This window comes from Muscardinus avellanarius (assembly GCF_963383645.1).
Source record: "Muscardinus avellanarius genome assembly, chromosome: 8".
In the NCBI taxonomy this organism is placed as follows: domain Eukaryota; kingdom Metazoa; phylum Chordata; class Mammalia; order Rodentia; family Gliridae; genus Muscardinus; species Muscardinus avellanarius.
Window position 1 is genome coordinate 23,970,304 of NC_137794.1, and position 20,905 is coordinate 23,991,208.

At 36.1% G+C, this 20,905-nt stretch overlaps 2 protein-coding genes across 2 annotated transcripts in view; one reads left to right on the plus strand and one right to left on the minus strand.

Annotated features, from left to right (window-relative positions):
* ADGRB3 (adhesion G protein-coupled receptor B3) overlaps nt 1–20,905 on the plus strand; it is a gene marked incomplete at both ends in the record, with an annotated part of 810,263 nt that overhangs the window by 104,079 nt on the left and 685,279 nt on the right. The window lies entirely within an intron of this gene.
* Nucleotides 8,552–9,085, minus strand: LOC308265916 (large ribosomal subunit protein eL6; the record flags this gene model as incomplete). Its single annotated transcript, XM_080699921.1, has 1 exon — nt 8,552–9,085. The coding sequence occupies one exon, from the start codon at nt 9,083–9,085 to the stop codon at nt 8,552–8,554; it is 534 nt and encodes a 177-aa protein (XP_080556047.1).

The following is a 20,905-nucleotide window of genomic DNA, read 5'->3' on the forward strand; positions in this document are numbered from 1 at the left end:
AATACCATGAAACTCTCATCTCCAAGCATAGTGGTGTAGGACCAAGAAAAACAAAATGAAACAAAACAACAACAACAACAACAACAAAAGAAAACAGTGCTTTTTCAAGATGGCAAAACAAATGAAAGAAACTTTTGTTCAGATACTGAAGCTTTCTAGCCACAGGGGTAGTCTAATTTGCTTCACAAAATACCTTTTTATCGGAAGACAAACAAACAAGCAAACAAAAAACTTGCACATAGACATTTCCATATTACTAAGTCCCAGGCATTCTTTTAAATTACACACACACACACACACACACACACACACACACACATACACAATGTATTTCGATTAAATAAAGCTATATCTGCATAAGTATATATATTACATATATATATATCTTCACTACATTTTTTTCTGGATAGCATGCTTATGACATAGGGACTATTATTAGCCTTGATTTTTAGATGGGAATTTGAGAACATAAAGGTTAATTAGTTGCCCAAGGTCATACCATGGCAAGAAAAGGCAAAGCTAAGGTTGACAGTGTCTTGGCTCCAGGGTCAAGCACCTTATCAATAAACTTTGCTCCATTTTTAAATGCATACAACATGATATCAGAATGTAGTTCCAATTAAATGGTAAATTTATTATAAGTCCTTACTCAAAACAGAATTATGGAATGTACTATTTTTGGATGCATAAATCTTTCCCCCTTTCTACTAGTAAATAAACTAGATAAATTACTCTGATACAAGCAAGGATTTTAGAGGATATATGGGTAAATTAATAAAGACATTAAAACAGTAAACAGATTGAGAACAGTTTTAATTTTTATCAGGTTAATAAAAGTAGGGTTACTGGATATTAGTCCTTTCAAGCCTGCCCCTCCACCCAGTTGTCCTGCTCTGGATCATGCTCTTAAATGGTATTAGAGCTGCTGCAAAAGCTCTCCTTTTTAGATTTTTTGTTGCTACTTATGCTTACCCAAAAGGTCAGTACCAGAAGTATCCTGGCTAAGTAATTAGGAAAGCATGATTTCCCTTTGGAAAGTGTGGTCATAAATGTAAACTCCTTTTTGAATGTGTATTGATTATGGGAAGGAAATACCATGTCATCTAACCTTTTATCCAGATAAACAGAAAACTGGAGTTCTGTGTCTTATGCTGGAAATAATGATGGACACTGGTTAGCAGCTCCGAGCTTGAAGGTTCCAAATGCCCATTATGTAGCAGATCCTGGAAGTATTTCTCTTGCTGCTGTAGGTCCATACTCTGAATTTTGTATGAGATTTTGTGTTCTGGGCAGGCAGTTAAGGACACTGAAGCAGTTTGGGGCCTTATAAGAAACACTGAGAAGCTGGGTGTGGTGCGCATGCTTGTAATCCCAGCATTCGGGAGGCTGAGACGGTAGGATCACGGTTTGCAGACAGCCTCAGCTACTTAGTGAGGCCCTCCGCAATACAGTGAGACCCTGTTTCAAAATAAAGAATAAATAATTGGGCAGGTGGTATAGCTCAGAGGTCAAATACCTCTGGGTTCCATCCCCAGACCCGCAAAATATATATATAAATAAATAGAAAGAAAGAAAGAAAGAAAGAAAGAAAGGAAGGAAGGAAGAAAGAAAGACAGACTGAGAATCTCTCTCTAGTACCTACTATTTACAGTATCTATGGCTGTTGTGTGGTTGTTGCAATTACTATTGCTATTACGATGGTACTTTTCACAACAGTTAACAGCACTGCTGTGCTGAGGGAAGCATAGTCAGATAATGGCATTCTTCTTGCTTTATTGATTCTCCATTTACAAATACACATTTTTTTTCTCCATATTCTTATGTTATAGATCCCGCTTCTGGACACCAAAAATCTATCAAGCCAACTTACAAACTAGAGTAGTACCCATCTCAGCTCTGGGAATACAAGAATGAATAAGAAATTGTCCTTAGTGTACAGATGTTTACAATGTTATTAGTAAAAATGCCTCAAAAATAAAGGAAATTATATTAAAAAATAAAGCTGTATTTATTCCATCTATCTCCATAATTAAATATTAAAATGTTGGAACAGAGAACCAGTGCTTTATTAACCTTTTGATTTCCATTCATAGAAATCTCTCCAAAAATGAATGAATATTTAAATTCTTATATGTAGTTAAATGTACAGAATATTCACATTTCAAGTTTGAGTAGATGCTTACTGATAATTAATCATGTGGTGAATTCACAAAGTCATTTTAGTTTTCGAAACTTCTAGGACCATCATAAGAGATTGATAAACTAATATAAAAGGGAGAATGAAATTAATCCATTAAAAGAACTAACATTATATAGATGTGTAATATTTATGAAGACATGCAGTTCTATGTAGAATCTAGACACCATAATGCCTCTTTCCTTTACAAATTAGCATTTTCAAATAGACTTATGTCACAACTATAGTAAACGTCCAGTATAGAAGATGATTCAGGCAATGTGGAGCCAGAAAAATGAATTCGAAAATATAGGCACATCAATATTGAAATGATCTATAAAACCAAAATTCATATGAAGTTGACACGAAAGAATTGTGAGCTATAGAGTCCTCTTTCATTCTCATTTTGCTTCTTGCTTTGGGGCATTGCTGGGGTTCATGCTTCTTGCAATTTGAGCAGGAAAGAAGGAAGCTAAAGAAAACTTCCACTCGCGTCAGTGCCATAATTTTTATCCACTCATTTATAAAGAGAAGTACTGGTGGAATATGCTAAAACTAATGGTTAAAATGGGACTTTAAAATTATATGTATCTCTCATTCATGCATGACTACACCAATTTTCAGTTAGCCATAAGTCTGTAGTTAGCGTTTATTCCAGATGTTAATCTCCAGATTGAGAGATTGCCCTGCTCTCTCCCCTACTAGATAAGCTTCCTGCTTTCATATTAAAGATGAGCTTTCAGGGTTACATTCAGAAAGCAAGAAGGAAAATGCTTAATCATTTAAAAAGGCAAAGAAAGCTTCTTTAGCAAGAAAACAAAAATAAATTAAGGATTCCTCTAAACTATAACCAAGCGGCAAGAAAGTCAAATGTGTTATTTGAGCAGGTTTAATTAACTAGAAGAAAGAAATTCAAAAATAATTTTTCTTGCAATTATGATGAAGATGAAAGAGACTTCAGAATAAGTGAGAATGAGACAGATATATAAAATGATAAATGGTCAATAATTTCATATTTAATTGTTCTTTTCTCTTGGAAGAATTTTTTTTCCTATGAATTTCTTTTCTTTTTTTGATACTACAGCATGAACTCAGGGGCTTTCTACCTTTAAGCTACACCTCCAGTACTTTTTTGTTGTTTTATATTTTGGAACAGGGGCTCATTAAGTTGTTGAGAGTCTTGATAAACTGCTGAAGCTGGCTTTGAACCTGGGATTCTCTTTTCTCAGCCTCCCAGATACTGGGATTACAGCTGTGTAACACTGTGCCAGGCTTCCTATACTATCTTAATCTTTACTACTGAATAGTCTGATTTAAATTACTTCTGTTTTGTTCTTTTACAAGTACTATGGATTTTAAGTCAATGAATTATCATAAACTTTAATAGAGTTATAATTAATGCATAACTTCAGTTGAATTTCCACATGGTAAAACAAGTACAAAGCCAGGTACAATGGTGGGTATCTAGACCCAGCTACTCTGGAGTCTGAGCGGGGGTATTGCTTGGGCCCAGCAGTTGAAGACCAGCCTGTACATCACAAAAATAAATAAATGGGTAAATGAATAAATAAAATTAAGCAAAGCAAAGCCAAACAAAGCAAACAAGCAAGCAGGAATGAGAAAATGAGTACACAAAACACAGGTTATAGAAAAATATAAATCCCATAACCAAACTATAATAATGGAACATTAGAGCTATAATATTAAAACTGATGAGTTCATTAAAGACTTTTAAGTGTATAGGCTGTGGACATAGCTTAGCAATAAAGTGATTGTCTAGCAAGTATAAGCCTCTGGGTTGATTTCCAGCCCTGAAATAAATAAAAATAACAATAGCCACAAAACACTCCATATGTAGAACATAAATGTTTTAAAATACATTACAGTTAAAACATGTATGTTTTTACACTTTCTTATGTCACCAATATTTAAACTATTTCATAATTTTATATGCTTTTTAAATTACTCAAATTTTGACCACAAGTATATTGTCACATACACTGACATGTGCCTAAACCAAACTGTTTTCATTCATGTATAGTAAAATAATTAACCATTTAATCTTAGTTACTTGTACAATATATAAAATTATATTTTATTTTATTCTATTTTTTAGTAGTACTGGGGTTCCTGGAAACCCTTCTACCTCTGGGCTACACTCCCAGACCTATTATATATGTATATATATATATATTTTTTTTTTTAATATGGAAACAGGCTCTCTTAAGCCAGAGAGGCTGGCTTTGAACCTGTGCAATCTTCTTGTCTCTGCCTCCCAAGCGTGGGGATTACAAGCATGCACCACCATGTCCGGCTATATTTTATTTTAATAATGAAAAAGAAATGAGATATATTGGGATATTAATGATTTGCAGACATTTGGATGACATAGTCACTGAACAAAAATTTTATATCACTTTTAAAACTAATGAGCTTGAATAAATGAAATAACATTACTTAACATATACTTTCATATCTATACATAAACTTATAATTAACATATTCACATGTACAAATAAGTATACAAGCTTCCTTGTTTTTCTGGGACATTGTCTTTTTCATAGAGTAAAAAAATAGCAGTACCTACAGGGGCATATTAGCCTATCCACTCATGAATCCAATACATTTTTATGTACTCCTTAACTTTATTATTATTCTTTGTAATAGTGAAATAAATGTTTATTAAATACTTATTTAAAAATTGAGCCAGGCATGGTGGCGCACGCTTGTAATCCCCGAGCTTGGGAAGCTGAGACAGGAGGATTTTATAGGTTCAAAGCCAGTCTCAGCTACTTAGTGAGGCTCTCAGCAACTTAGTGAGACCCTGTTTCCAAATAAAATATAAAATAGGTCTGGGAGTATAGCCCGGGGGTAGAAAGCCCCTGGGTTCCACCCCCAGTATCACCAAAAATAAATAAATAAATAAATAAAAATTGAGAGTTTTATTCAATTTGATTGTTGAACTATTCCTAAAGAAAGTTGTATTTGGTTATAAAGCAATACAATTATAAATCCAGAAGTGAATAAAAGTAAAATCTTTCTTCGTATCATTTGACCATTCATACAATTATAGTGGGCTATTGGAAAGATGGTGACATACATGAGGACTGAGAAGAGATCTGAGCAATCGTAACTGAAGCAGCTCAGGATGACTTTGCATTCAGCTGTGGGGGACAGGACTCAGGTGAAGTTCCTGAGATCCGTGTGGGCAGCGACATAATCAGTGATGGAGTACCATGAGACTCTCTCCCCAGAGAATCTTTGTGGAACATGGGACTGCCAACCAGACATTTGGATTTAGATGGCTGGTGGTGAGTCCTCTGTAGGGATGTTATTCGAAGGATCCTAGATACTTTCCATTTGCCGTCAGCACTAAGTACAGTTAGGTTTGGGCATCATCAACTTCATGTGAAAAGCTTACTATAGGTGACTGGGTCCCTCCTCTACCTTACCTGAATGGATTGGGTTTAAGGATAAATAGTAAGCAAGGGATAAGAAGCCATAAATAGATCGTTCTAGGGACTTTGTTGGAAAAGGGAAACAAAAATAAACTGGATATTAGCAAGGCATGTTTGATCACGTGAAACTTCTGTTTTTGAGATCTGAGAAAGTTTGTCATGTTTTAATATGCTGACCAGATTATTCTGGAAATAGGAAAAATTTGATTGCATAAGTCAGTAGAGCAAAAGATTGATTTTAAGTAGACAAGAGCAGATGGTGCCTTAATGAAGGGTTTGCTTTAGGTATGTGCATAGAAGGAGCTGAAAGGCCATAGTACAGAAGTATATAGAGAAGTAGGTGGTATATAGGAGGGTGAGAGTCCTTGCAAACTTTTCTGATGCTTTATATTTAATTAGTATAAATAGCCAAGAGTAAAAATGGAGGTGTTGAAAGTCTATAGAGAGGGAATGAAGGAAATAATTGGCTAGGAAAGTGGATACTTACTCCTTAACTCTGACTTAACTTTCTTTCCTTCTTTTTTCTCTTTGTGGTTCTGGAGATTGAACCCAGGGGCAGTCTACCTATTAGCTACACACCCAGGCCGGCCTGCCTATCTACCTATCTATCTATCTTATCTATTCATGGTACTGGGGGTGGAACCCAGGGGCTTTTTTTTACCTCCGGGCTATACTCCCAGACCCATTTTATAGTTTATTTGGAAACAGGGTATCGCTAAGAATATAAATGTTCAGTAAGTAGCTGAGGCTGCCTTTGAACCTGTGTGATCCTCCTGTCTCAGCCTCCCAAGCACGGGGATTACAAGTGTACGCCACCGCGCCTGGCCTATTTTATTTTTTATTTGGAAACAGAGTCTCACTTAATTACTGAGAGCCTCACTAAGTTTTTGAGGCTGGCTTCGAACCCATGATCCTCCAGTCTCAGCCTCCCAAGTACTGGGATTAAGGATGTGGTGTGCCATGTATAGCTTGACCTAAGCCCTGTATGATAGCACACACCCGTAACAGGATCTCAGGTTCAAGACCAACCTCAGCAGTTTAGGGAGACTCTCAGAAACCTAGGAAATCCCTGTTTCATAACAAAAAAAGAGGGGAGGGCCGGAGTGTAGTTCAGAGGTGAATGTTTCTGGGTTCAGGCCTTAGTCCCTCTCAACCCGCACACCCATGGTACTAAATCCAATTCAAAGAATGTGTACATACTCAAATTGTAAGTTAATTAATAATAGCTCTCCAACCATCATATAGTTCATTGTAGAGCTTATGCCACCAGTAGTCATTTAGTTTCATTATCTCATGTATTTGGTTTTAATTAACATTCCATTCTTTTGTTTAACTTTCTGGACTCCTGGTAGCAAAAGGTTGCAGCTTGTTAGGGAGATACTCACTGAGCACTTTCAAGTGAACGAGAAGATTCATCAACAGCAGGAACAACTGCAAGTGACTAATGCCAATTAGAAGTAGCAGATCTATACAAAACTCTGACACCTGTGGTTTTTTTATTATACACTTGATTGAATCCATTTAGCTTTCTGTTTCTTTTACTTTCTGCTAGTTAATAAAGAATCTTTTCATAGCAAATCTCAGGGTATATTTTAGGGAGCAGAAACCAGTAGTACTAATAATTACTGCAATAATTTGTTTGATCAGATTTTTCAAAGGGTTGAGGTTATGCTAACTCAGAGTAATAAACAGGAAACCAGTAGCAATAACAAAAACATTCTTATGGATATTTGAAATACCTTAAAATAATGTCATCCTCGATCTATGACAGAATGGCAGATTTTGAACTAGATACCACTGTTTTAAAAGTGTTCATTTGAGTAGTGAGAAAGGATAATAATTTTTTTAGAAATCATGTCTTTATATGGGCCACATTATCAGCATTAATTTTTTATAATCTTTTATTTTAAAAATATGCATGGCCAGGGGTGGTGGCACACAATTGTAAACCCAGTGCTTGGGAGGCTGAGACAGGAAAATTGCACAGATTCAAAGCCAGCCTCAGCTACTTAATGAGGCTCTCAGCAACTTAATGAGACCCTGTTTCCAAATAAAGTATAAATTAACTCTGGGAGTATAGCCCAGAGGTTAAAAAAATAAAGCCCTTGGATTCCACCCTCAATACCACAAATATAGTAAATAAAAATAAAAATATGCATGCAATAGTTTAAAATGTATTTATGTAACATTATGTGTTAGTGAGTAATTATCAGTGCTTTTGCAAACTAAATAGACAACAACAAAATCTTACACAATATAAATTGGACAAAACTTTTGTGTTTTTTTTCAATTTTTTTCTATTCCCTTAATTAAGATGGAGTGAGTGTCTCTGAAATGAAACACAGAAGGAATATCGGTAGATCATGTCAGTCCTTTTAATGACACTTCTAACCAATTCATTATTTCTCTGAAATGTAAAGGATGATCCTTAGTTTAGCTGGGAGAATGGAGGAACTAATCCATATTATCACACAAAAAAGAAATATTTTGGTTTTCTAAGAAGGAAAAGGAGGCAGAAGAATAAAGGGTGACTTTATGAATTTTTAGCATGGTCAATTGTGAAAGATTGATATATCCGCCAAACTGGTGAAAAACTGTTAGTTTATAGGTAAAAATATAAGAAATACACACACACACAGACACACACATACACACACACACACGATACACAAAAGTAATACTTAGCATCTCCACAGGATTCACCATGTGTTCGACATTTTAAGTGGTTATATTTATTAACGCATCATCCTTATAGAAATATTATAGTAAATACTATCATATAAAATATGAGATGGAAGCACAAGAAAATAAAACAGCCTCTCAAAAGTCACACACTTATTAGGAGGCAAAGCTACTTTTGAACAAAAAATCTTTTTTTTTAGAGATCTATTATTTAATTAGGTTCTTGATAAGAAATTTAGAACACCAATTTATGAGGATACATTCCATTTGTCAGAGCAAAAACAGATCGCAGGTAGCCCTGGAGCTGAGGAACGGCTTTGATTCTTGGTAAAATCTGTGAGTCCACGGTTTTCTGGTCAACTTTCCGCTGCTCTGTAATTTCGTATTTCTCCTTCTCTGTGTCGAAGATCTCGCCCTCCTGGTGTCTGGGCTTGCGCAGCTTCTTCTTCTTAAAGTAAGCATCAGTGAGGTGTTTGGGGATTTTCACCTTGCTGATATCGATCTTTGTGGTGGTGGCAATGACAAATTTCTGGTGTGTTCTACAGAGAGGAACTCGGTTGAGGCAAAGAGGTCCAGTCACAAGGAGCAAGCCACTGGCTAGCTGCTTCAGGAAAACCACTCTCTTGCCCCTGTGGCGTCCGGTAAGGATGATCAGGATGGTCCCAGGCGTGATGCTCGAGCGCAGCTTTCTCACGTGCTGGCTGAAGGGCTTTTTGCCGTGGCTCAGCAGCTTGCGTGGGACATCTTCAGTAGGATAGTACCTGGGCATTTTGCGAAGCTTAACCACCCGGGTACCACCATTCTTGTCACCACCGACTGGCTGGCTTTGTGACAGTGGCAAGGACCTTCTCCTTCTTCTTCTCAACCTTGCTCTTTCCCATCTTGCAAGATGGCGGGTGAAAAGGCTGAGAATCCGGCCACTAAGGAGAAGAAGCCTGCAGCCAAGAAGGCTGATGCTGCTGCCACTGATGCCAAGGTCAAAAAGGGCGACCCAAAAGCTAAGAAGCCCAAGAAAGGGAAGCCACACTGCAGCAGGAACCCTTTCTTGGTTAGGGGAATTGGTAGATATTCCCGATCTGCTATGTATTCCAAAAAATCTTAATCATTATGTAATTTCCTTTTTTTATTATATGCATGGAAGAGTAATCTAATACCAGAGGGGCTCGTGGACATTTAGAATTCTTATGGTTAGTTCTTTAGCACCTAAAAACCTTGACTTCTGATGAAATAGTCTTTAAAATCAATGTTTCCATATTCTTATTTCTATATTAGTTTTCTTATTATATTTTGGCAAATTGTGCAGTTTCTTTAATCATCATTCATAAATAACTATACATGGTTTTGATAAAGAGGGCATGAAAAAAATTGTAGAAATTTTGAAACCAAATTTCTTTCTCAATCTAGCTTAAAAAATTAAGAAAACAGCCTAGGAACAGTTTCTCTAAAATAAGAGGCTTAATTATGAGGTCATTCACCAACTCCTCTTGCTTTCAAATGAATTTTTAAAGAAATCCTAGAAGATAAATTACTTGTCATTTTCCCCCAGTCTTTTCACAAATCATTGTTAATGAGTAACTTCTTCATGATGTAAAATAGTTTCATATTCAGCACACATGGTAGATTCTTCAAGTCCATTTAAGCTACTATTTATACATTTTATCTCAACTTAAATGTCTGAATGGAGATTCCAGCCTGTCCAATGATAGGTGATATACATTTTAAAGAAAATTTGATAGTTTTTCTGCGTCTTATGGGACTTGACTCCGATAGAAAGGAAAGAGAAAAATGCAAATACTATTTATACTTATTCTCAGAAATAAGTTTCATTCTTTGAAAGTGAGTTGCTATAGTTGAGAGAAGAATGCCTTAGAATTGGAATATCAGAAATTGAGATTTGGTTCCTGTTTTTTATCTCTGTACTAACCTGGGACGTCAGTAACTCTTAATAAAGGAGATAATAAATGTCTACCCCACTAGTATTATGTGAAGTTTAAGTTACAATAAAGAAGATGTGGCCGGGCGTGGTGGCGCATGCTTGTAATTCCACCACTGGGAAGGCTGAGACCAGAGGATCACGGTTCACGGACAGCCTTAGCTACTTAGTGAGGCCAACTTAATGAAACCCTGTTTCAAAATAAAGAATAAAAAATAGGGCAGGGGGTGTAGCTCGGAGGTTGAATACCCCTGGGTTTCATCCTCAGACCTGCAAAAAAAAAAAAAAAAAAGATGTGGACATTTTACTACAAAAAGCAATCAATATATGTTTAAGTGTCCTAAAATAGTAACTGGAGCCAAGATTATAATATGGTCACAAGATACTCATGCAAACTTCTAATTCTTTTTGTTTTCTTCATGTAATAAACTAAACTAAATTTATTAGCATAGAAATTAGAAGGCTTATGTCACATAATGTGATTGTAGGTGATTTCATCTCTTTTTAATGATTTTTCTATTTGCCCAAATTTTATATAGTCAAGCTGTGTTACACATATCCTTTTAAGTAACTGTTTCCCCTCCTTCTCTGATGTTATATGTAGTGCTTTCATGTTTATTCTTAGAGCTCAATCAATTTACAAGATATGGCTAGGTGTGTGCATTTTCTTGAAATAACTACACCAAATTTTGTGAGTCATTTCTATGTATAGAATCTTATCTTTCTAATGTATTGTTTGTTTATTTGGTGGTACTGAGGAAGCCCTTCTACCTCTAGGCTACTCCAAGATCTACTTTATACTTTTTTTTTTTTTTTGAAACAGGGTCTCTTAAGCCAGCGCGGCTGGCTTCGAACCCGCGCAGTCCTCCTGTCTCACCTCCCAAGTGCGGGGATTACAAGCGTGTGCCAACACGCCATCAGAAAATCTTATATTTCTGTATCTCAGAATGAAATAACTTTTTTTTTTTTCAGTACTGGGGATGGAACCCAGGGGCATTCTACCTCCAAGCGACACCCCAGCCCTACTTTTTATTCTTTATTTTGAAACAGGGTCTCACTGAGTTTCAAAGGGCCTCACTAAGTATTTGAGGCTGTCCTCAAACCACGATCCTCCTGTCTCAGCCTCCCAAATGCTGGGATTCCAAGTGTGAATGTGCGCCACCATGCCTGGATCATGGTAAATGACTTCTTATGAATATTTAATCATATCTTGATCTCTCTCTTCCTTTGTTCTATAGTTCCTGATACTTGAATAGCAGGTTATCTGGATCTGTCTGCCAACCCTTATCTTTTTCTTTTTTGTTTACTTTTCTTGTGTCTCTTTCAGGCAACATATTAAGACCTCAACAATGACTGTGCTAACTTTTATCTTCTCTTTTACTTAGTTGAGAAATAAAACTCTTCTGTATATTTTTTTAGTTATCCAGATTTCCTTTTTAGTAATCTGAAAATCCTTAAGTGCATATTTTCTGTTTGGAGTCTTTTCTGACTTTCTGAGTAGCATTGCTTCAGTGGACTGTGTCTTTCTCTTGAGGATTATTCTACTTTATTAACTGTTGTGGAAATAAGTGTGTGTGAGTGAACATGTGTGAATATTCCTTTTTTGAAAGCCAACTCTGATAAGGTTGTTGAGTTACATTAAACATGTATACTCTCAAACTGAAAAAGCAAATTCACTGAAAAGGAAACAGAAATGCCTGCAAACTTAAAAGAACAGGCACTCAATTTTATGTCAATTAAAATTCTGAAAAAGAACATGATACCTAAACTTACAAGAGAAATACAAATTAAAGTGAAATTTATTTATTTATTTATTTATTTATTTATTTATTTATTATTTTTGGTGGTACTGGGGTTCCTGGAAGCCCTTCTACCTCCGGGCTACACTCCCAGACCTATTTTATATTTTTGAAACAGGGTTTCTTAAGCCAGCATGGCTGGCTTCGAACCTGCGTGATCCTCCTGTCTCCGCCTCCCAAGAGCGGAGATTACAAGCGTGCACCATCACGCCCGGCCTAAAGTGAGAATTTTGCTTTACAACCGACTGATTATAATAGGGAAAGGAGGTCTGCTTATAGACTTCTGGTAGAAATGAGAATTATAACCCCACATTTTTGCAATAAAGTCTATAATCCATAAATTTTAAAACCCTGAATATTTAGAGAGACAGGCATATGTTTGTATGTTTGTTTGTTTGTTTGTTTGTTTTGGTGGTACTGGGTGTGGAACCCAGGGGCTTTCTACCTCCAGGCTATACTCCTAGACCTATTTTTTTAATATTTTATTTAGAAACAGGGTCTCACTAAGTTCCTGAGAGCCTCACTAAGTAGCTGAGGCTGGCTTCGAACCTGTGGGATTCTCCTGTCTCAGCCTCCCAAGTGCGAGGATTACAAGCGTGCGCCACCAGCCCGGCCATATGTTTGTATATAATCCTATTACCATGGGAAAATAATTTGTATAGAATGTGACTTGGCAGCTGGGGGTGAAAGCAGGTTAAGAGGGCAGAGCTAAGATAAAAGGTAAAAAAGAAAACACATTTTTTATTTTACCTTTGAGACTTCTTTATATTTATTGCTTTTTAAATACAGAGCAGTATGTTTTTATTTTTAAAATAGAGAAATAAATAAAATATAAATTAAAAATGGCTCTGTGCCTTCTGTTTTCTATAGTCCATAGGTGGGTGGTTACACTATTTAAAAAACAGTATGATCTGTCAATCCCACTTCTGAATATGCATTCAAAAAATTGAAAGAGGGTTCTGAAGAGATATTTGCCTACCCATGTTCATAGCAGCACTATTTGTGGTGGTCAAGATGTGGAAGCAACCCAAATGTCCACTGGCAGAAGAATGAATAAATAAAATGTGATATATACATACAATGGGAAATTACTGAGCTTAAAGAGGAAGAAAATCCTGTCACATACTGTAAGATGGATGCGTCTTGAGTACATTATGCTAAGTGAAATAAGACAGTCACAAAGTGATGAATATTTTCTGATTCCACTTATGCAAATTATGTAAAATAGTCAAATTCCTGGCAACAAAAAATTGAAAGTTGTTTATAAGATATTTGTGAAAGGGGAAAAATGGAGTGTTTTAATGAATATAGAATTTTTATTTGCAAAATGAAAAAATAGGAAGATCTGATTCACAACAATGTCACTATATTTAACACTACTAAACTCTACACTTAAAAATAGTTAATGCAGAGTTGGCACTGTAGCTTATCGGTAGAGTGTTTGTGTAGCATACATGAATCTCTCTGTTCTATCTTAAATACTGCAGAACCAAAAACAAGTTAATATGGTAAATTTTATGTTATGTGTTCTTTATCAGAATAAAAAAAATCAACATATGACCTTTCATGCTCTTGTAGGATATATATATATATATATATATATGTATATATATATATATATATATTCTTTGTGTATTTGCACACATATTTTATTTAAATAACATATATGTCTTATATGTAAATATATCTATTTATATTTAGAACATATCCACAAATGTACATGTAGGTAAACACACACACACACACACACACACACACACATACACACACACACACACGAACACATGAAAACACACATAGTTGCAGCTTTCTCCCTAAGATATATTAGTTTGGGTTACAGCAATCTTCTTGCACTTCATATTCTAACACAGCTTTTCTTTAACATCTATTTATTGCAACTTATACTATTGATGATATGGATGATGATAACTTTACAGTTTTTGATGGCACATTTTTGCCAGACTCTGCTTGCTGTTCTCCCATTACTAGGCAGAGTTACTGCAAAACTGCTGCCATGAACCATCCTCTACAGATTTTCTTATGGATGAATTCTATGAGTGAAATTCTAGACCATAGATAAAGCATAAGACTTGCATTTTATTGCACTTAAAAATTAATACTGCCAAATTAGTCTCCATGGAGCTCAAGGTTGTCCTTTTAGGTATAACCATGCCAACTATAGTTTATATCAATTTAAATAATTTATCAGAAAGCTTAAAATTGATGCTGATATAACTTTAATGAATTATATTACTACTTTAATTCACCTTTCTTTGATTCTTAGTGAGATGAAAATCTTCTGTTTTTTGTATGATTTGTATTTTTCTGAGTATCTTTTGTTCATATCCTTAACCAACTTCTACCTTTTAATTTACGTTATTGTTGTTTTCTTATTGATATTCAAGAACCCTTTCTATAACTTTGTTTAGGAATAATCTCTTGATAGTAATGCTTTTAAGTTTTATGTAGTGAAATTAACAAGTTTGTTTGAGGTATATATGATGATACATTGTAATTAAAATCCTATTTCTCAAGACTTAAACAGAGTTCATTCCATTGTGTCTTATCATAGGAATGATCTCTTAACAGCCCTTTAACTTCCTTTATTTGGTAGCAGAATTGTTTTCCTTACCACTCTCCGATCTAATAGACATTTTAGTATTATGAAGCTTTTCCTCTTGTGTACTTTTTCTTTTATAGATTTTTTTCAGACTCTCCTAAAACATTCTTTTGACTTTAGTCATTTTTGACTAATTCTTTTAAACTAACATTTTTATTTTATTTAATACTCTGAAGATAATTTAATTTCCACATCCTCTAATAATTTGTGTTCTTAGTCCCATCGTCCATTTGCTTTCCCTTGTGAATTGTTGAATATGCTGTTATTGGGTTACTGTGTGTATTGGACAGAACACATCAGCCATAAAAGTAGCAAGCTCACAGTCATCTTAGAGCTTCCATAAGTCACTGCTTCATTAACGCAACATGCACTAGCAATGATTTTTATGAGGTCCAAAAGTGAGGATCACAAGGGGTAGTGAGCCACTTAGAACTAAAATGACCTTTAGTTGAGCCAGGTGTGATGGCACATACTTGTAATCCCAGCATTTGGGAGGCTGAGACAGGATTGTAGTTCGCGGACAACGTCAGCTACTTAGTGAGGCTCTTTGCAACTCCGTGAGACCCTGTTTCAAAAACAAATAATGGATTACAAAACTGTGGGATATGTACACAATGGAATTTTTAGTCAGCCACAAAGAAAAACACAATTACATCATTTACAGGGAATTGGATGGAACTGGAGGATATTATACTAAGTGAGATTAGTTAGTCACAAAAAAAATAATAAATTGATGCTTCCCCTAATATGCGAACTCCAGGGAGAAATGGGTAACAGGAGGAACTCTAGATGAAGAAGAAGATCCTATAGAGGAGCAAATAAGACAACCTAACTGAGGGGATGGGAGGGGGGAAGACAGAAACTCTCTAAAGTACATGATGAACTTAAACATATCAAAGTCAGTCACTAAGCCAAGCATGGGTAGGAGGGATGAGGAGGGAATGGGCAGAAATTGAGTAAGGGCTAATTGGGTGATGTGTGCATGTATGTCTCCACCATATTTTATTCCATTAAGATGTATGAATATAATGTACCAATTAAAAATTAAAAGAAAGAAATAAAAACTAAAAATAATTGGGTGATATGTGCATGTATGTCTCCACCATCTTGCATTTCATTAAGATGTATGAATACAATGCACCAATAAAAAAAATTGTAAAAAGAAGGATAAAAATAGGGCTGGGGGGGGGTGTGGCTCAGAAGTAGAATAACCCTGGCTTCCATTCCCAGTACCGAAAAAAAAGGCCTTTACTGAATTTAAAGTTATGTATGTCTAGTGAATTATATGTAAACCATATCTTTCTATATATAGATATATCTGTCTCTGTGGATATATATATATATATATACACAACATATGTACATATATTTGTGTGTACTTATCTATATTATATGACACACATAGAATATATTAAAATATGCTTTAGGTATATTTCTTCTGAATTCAAAAAAGATCCAGACCATAAACTTTTTCTTTTGGTCTATCAGCCACCAGAATGGAGACTGTGGCTGTGTGGACTGAAGAATGTGCTTATGTGTGATGTGGTTCTTTGCTGCTTTGCAGAGAGCAATGAGTCATGTGTACTATGTTATGAGAAGCAAAGGTAGTGAAATCACTCAGTGGAAAGCATTTATGTTGCATTCATATTTGTAGAAGAGTTTGTGCTGGTGGATTGATTGATTAATAACTTGCAATCAAGTAGCATGCTTTTAAAAGCACTCTTTTTATCCACTGGAATGTATGGAATGCATCCTCAAGCCCAGAAGGAACCTCCTGGAATTGACTCTGAACCTGAACATTGCATTTCCATATACATTAGCATAATTCATGTGAGTACTTTTAAGTGGAATCATTTCAGCCAATTGCATTTGCGAAGTTGGCACTAAACATAGTGTAGGAAAGAAGATTGATATAAAAGTGTGAAATGGGAGAATCTTTAAATAGTTTATGGGAGATTATGAAATTTAGAAATGTCAGTATTATGTAGCTGAGAGTATTCTTGGCAACAAAATGCCCACAGTCCTCATGCTACCATTTGGTAAAAAATGTCCTTAGCAGTATTAGTATTTTGTTGGCAATATTGCATGTAAATTAGTTCTGTGTTGTAATGTTGAATATAAGTGGCATCGAATAACTATATCATGATTAAGCTTATATCAGTGTCTAATAACATTGACTATCAAAAAAGTGTCATTGGGAGGCTGAGACCAGAGGATCGCGGTTCGCGGACAGCCTCAGCTACTTAGTGAGGCCCTCTGAAACTCAGTGAGACCCTGTTTCAAAATAATGAATAAAAAAATAGGGCAGCGGGTGTAGCTCGGAGGTCAAATGCCCCTGGGTTCTATCTCCAGACCCGCAAAAAATAAAAGTGTTATTAAATTTTTAAGTCACTATATTTCTCATTCTGACATTTTTGCAGCAGTAATCATAGAACTAATGTAGGATTAATGAAAAAGTCCTCTGTGGCATTCTGCATCAAGGATTGTCACTGCCTACGAGTAAGTCAGAGTGGTCAGACACAGAATAACATCTCTGTACCTGGTATACTAGGCAGTTTTTAAACATCTATAAGGATATTTATAGTCACGTTGGCGACCCAACAACATCCCATGCTCAAGAAATACATTCTGAATCAGTAATATTAAATAGTCTATGAAAATTAAGGTGTTAACTATTTTAGTGTATTCTGATTTCTGAGTAATTGGTAGTCTGCATATAATATCTCTATGTTAATTAGATTTGATTAATGTATATTCACTTTATGACCATACAGGGTAGTAAAAATTGAATTAAACTTTCAGCAGCTATATTATGAAACTGATTTTATTGCAATTTAATAATTATTACCAAAAGCATCAGTTTCTTCATAGTTTCTCATAAGAATAATATATATATATATATATATATGTATATATATATATATACATATATATATATATATATATATTATATCTCCATGGTGGTGCACACTTGTAATCCCAATGTTTAGGAGACTGAGACAAGAGGATCACAGGTTTGAAGCCAGCCTCAGAAACTTAACAAGTTCCTCAGCAAATTAGCAAGACCCTGTTTCAAAATTAAATAGTAAAATAAAATAGGTTGAGGGTATAGCTTGGAAGTAGAATACCCTCAGGTTTAATCCCTAGTATCACATGGTGAGAAGGGAGAAGAATAAAACAATTTTCTCTAAAATGAAGCAGCAAGTCTTAGGATATTTTATACTTAAGTTAGTATTGAATTTTAGCTTTTTGATTAAACAATGAGTTTTCTTGTGATGAAAGCTTTTGTGTATTTCTGAAATGCTCAGTATTGAGCAGGAAGTTCAATTCATGTGACATGGTGGTTCAGTGAATTTGTGGAGGAAATCAATCAAAATAGGGCATGTGTATTATAGACTGCTGTAATAACAGTGTTTTGTATTTCCATATTTAGACCCCCTGAGTAAATAAATCTGTAAATTTGAAAAGTAATTCCTCGCCTTTCCATATTAGCCAATGTACTTTCATGTCTTCATACTGAAACAATTCTTTTTTGCGGGTCTGGTGATGGAATCCAAGGGAATTTGGCCTCTGAGCTACACCCCCTGCCCTATTTTTTATTCTTTATTTTGAAACAGGGTCTCACTAAGTTGCGGAGGGCCTCACTACGTATCTAAGGCTGTCCACGAACTGTGATTCTCCAGTCTCAGCCTCCTAAATGCTAGAACTGAAACAAAATATTAACAAAAGAAAAGATTAATTTATCTGTTCACAACCTTTTTTCACAAACATTTATTTTCCTATCTGGCATTTAGCAACAGTTATCTTATTCTGAAAGGGCTTCCAGATGCCTCTGCCTTATTTTTATCAAACCTATTTTTCCATGTATTTAGAAACCTGCCTTTGGCCAGTGGTGGAATTGGGAACTGGGGCCGAGGGTGGGAGGTATGGGTTAGTAGCATATATTTATATCACAGGCCAGGAACATGATAATGAAATGCAGAATCTGTCTCACCCTTTCATGCTTGAAGGACCATTGTCTAAGTCACAGCACACCTGAGGCAGGAAGCTAGGTCTTCACTAGGGATTTTCCCCCATGTATTTCTGGGAGTCTCAAGGCGACCTTGCCTGTTGCATTCATCTTTCCTAAGGAAAATGACTGTTACTCACTTGTTTTGTATTGTTTCTTGTAGTAATGGGGACTGAACCAGAGGCAATCTATATAACCGAGCTGTGCCCCCAGAACTTTACATTTATTTATTTACTTACATACTCATTTGTCTGATTATTTTATTTTTGAGACAGAGTCTGCTGGATTGCCCAGGTTGGCCTCAACCCTGGGACCCTCCTGCCTGAAGGGTTCCTCTCTTGTCCCTCAAATGCTGTTTCCCCTCAGGGTTCTGGCCCCCCACTTGCACTGAGGCCTCAACTGGCAAGGGAAGAATGGGCACAGGGTACCTTTGTGTTTCTGGGAGTACCTGAGTCCAGGCATAGGCAAGGCTAGAGCTTAATTTTATATGTAACTGTGCTCACCTGTTGATCCCTCGTTGAACACTCACTCATTACTTGGACTTCCACCACGTCTCACTAGCCACTTTATCCCTGTCGATATGAATATCTTTAATAAGGTCATTACCCCAAAAGTTTTTGTACATCTGTTCTTTTCCCCTGCCCTGCTGTTTGTAACATCCTAAACGAGGCCACACAAGTATATGCCTCATCTTCATCTTACCCAGTAAGACCACAGTCTTCAGGTTAAATAAACAAACAAATACATAAATAAATGAATGACTAAAATAAAGCTGCAGAGATCCAAGTTCATAGTAAAAGCAATAAACTTATTTTAAAAATGTTACTGCCAGGCATGGTGGCACACGCTTGTAATCGCAGCATTTGGGAGGCTGAGACGGGAAAATCGTGGATCCCGGACAGCATCAGCTACTTAATGAGGCCCTTTGCAAAACAGTGAGACCCTGTTTCAAAATCAAGAATAAAAGCCGGGCGTGGTGGTGCACGCTTGTAATCCTTGCACTTGGGAGGCGGAGAAAGGAGGATTGCTTAGGTTCGAAGCCAGCCGCGCTGGCTTAAGAGACCCGGTTTCCAACCCAATCAAGAATGGGCAAATGAACTAAATAGACACTTCACAAAAGAAGAGATACAAAGGGCCAATAGATACATGAAAAGATGTTCTTCATCACTGGCCATCAGGGAGATGCAAATCAAAACTACACTGAGATTCCATCTAACCCCAGTCAGAGTGGCAAGCATAAAGAAATCAAACAACAACAAATGCTGGCGAGGATGTGGGGAAAGAGGAACTCTTTTACACTGTTGGTGGGAGTGCAAACTAGTTCAGCCACTATGGAGATCTGTGTGGAGATTCCTAAGAAAGCTAGGAATAGATCCACCATACGATCCAGCTATACCACTCCTGGGTATCTTTCCAAAAGGGTTGAATCCAGAGAACTATAGCAACATATGCATACCTATGTTCATAGCAGCACAATTCGTAATAGCCAAAATATGGAACCAACCCAGTCTCCATCAACAGATGAATGGATTGCAAAACTCTGGGAAATACACACAATGGAATTCTACTCACCCATAAAGAAGAACAAAATAATATCATTTGCAAGAAGATGGAAAGTCCTGGAGAGCATTATGTTAAGTGAGATTAGCCAAGCACAGAAGGAGAAGGTATATATGTTCCCTCTAATATGCCCAAACTAGGGAACATAGAGGATACCAGTGGTACTCCAGGTAATGGAAGGGAAATACCAACAAAGCTTGAATGGAAAGATAGGGGAGGAGCAAGACTGAACTTGATTAATGAGGGTCTACATCGAATATGTGTAAAATTATGAATATGGCATGGTTACCCTGGACAATCATTGGTGGGAGGGGGGAAGGGAAAACAGGGGCAGGGGGGGAGAGGGCACCAAGTATAGTTTAAATGTATACCATTTATGTGCAATAAATATTGTAAAAAAAAAGATAAGACCTTACTTCAAAACGAGGATATAGTCCTGAGGTAGCCCTGCGTTAAATCATTTCTACCAAAAATAATGAAGACAGAAATAAATAGAAATGTATAATTTCTTTATGAATTAGAGGAGTTGATAATTGTTTAAAAAGTTTGTATTAAAAAAAGAAAGACCCAGTTTCCAAATAAAGGAAATATAAATTAGGTCTGAGAGTGTAGCCCAGAGGTACAGGGCTTCCAGGAACCCCAGTACCACACACACAAAAAAAGAAAGA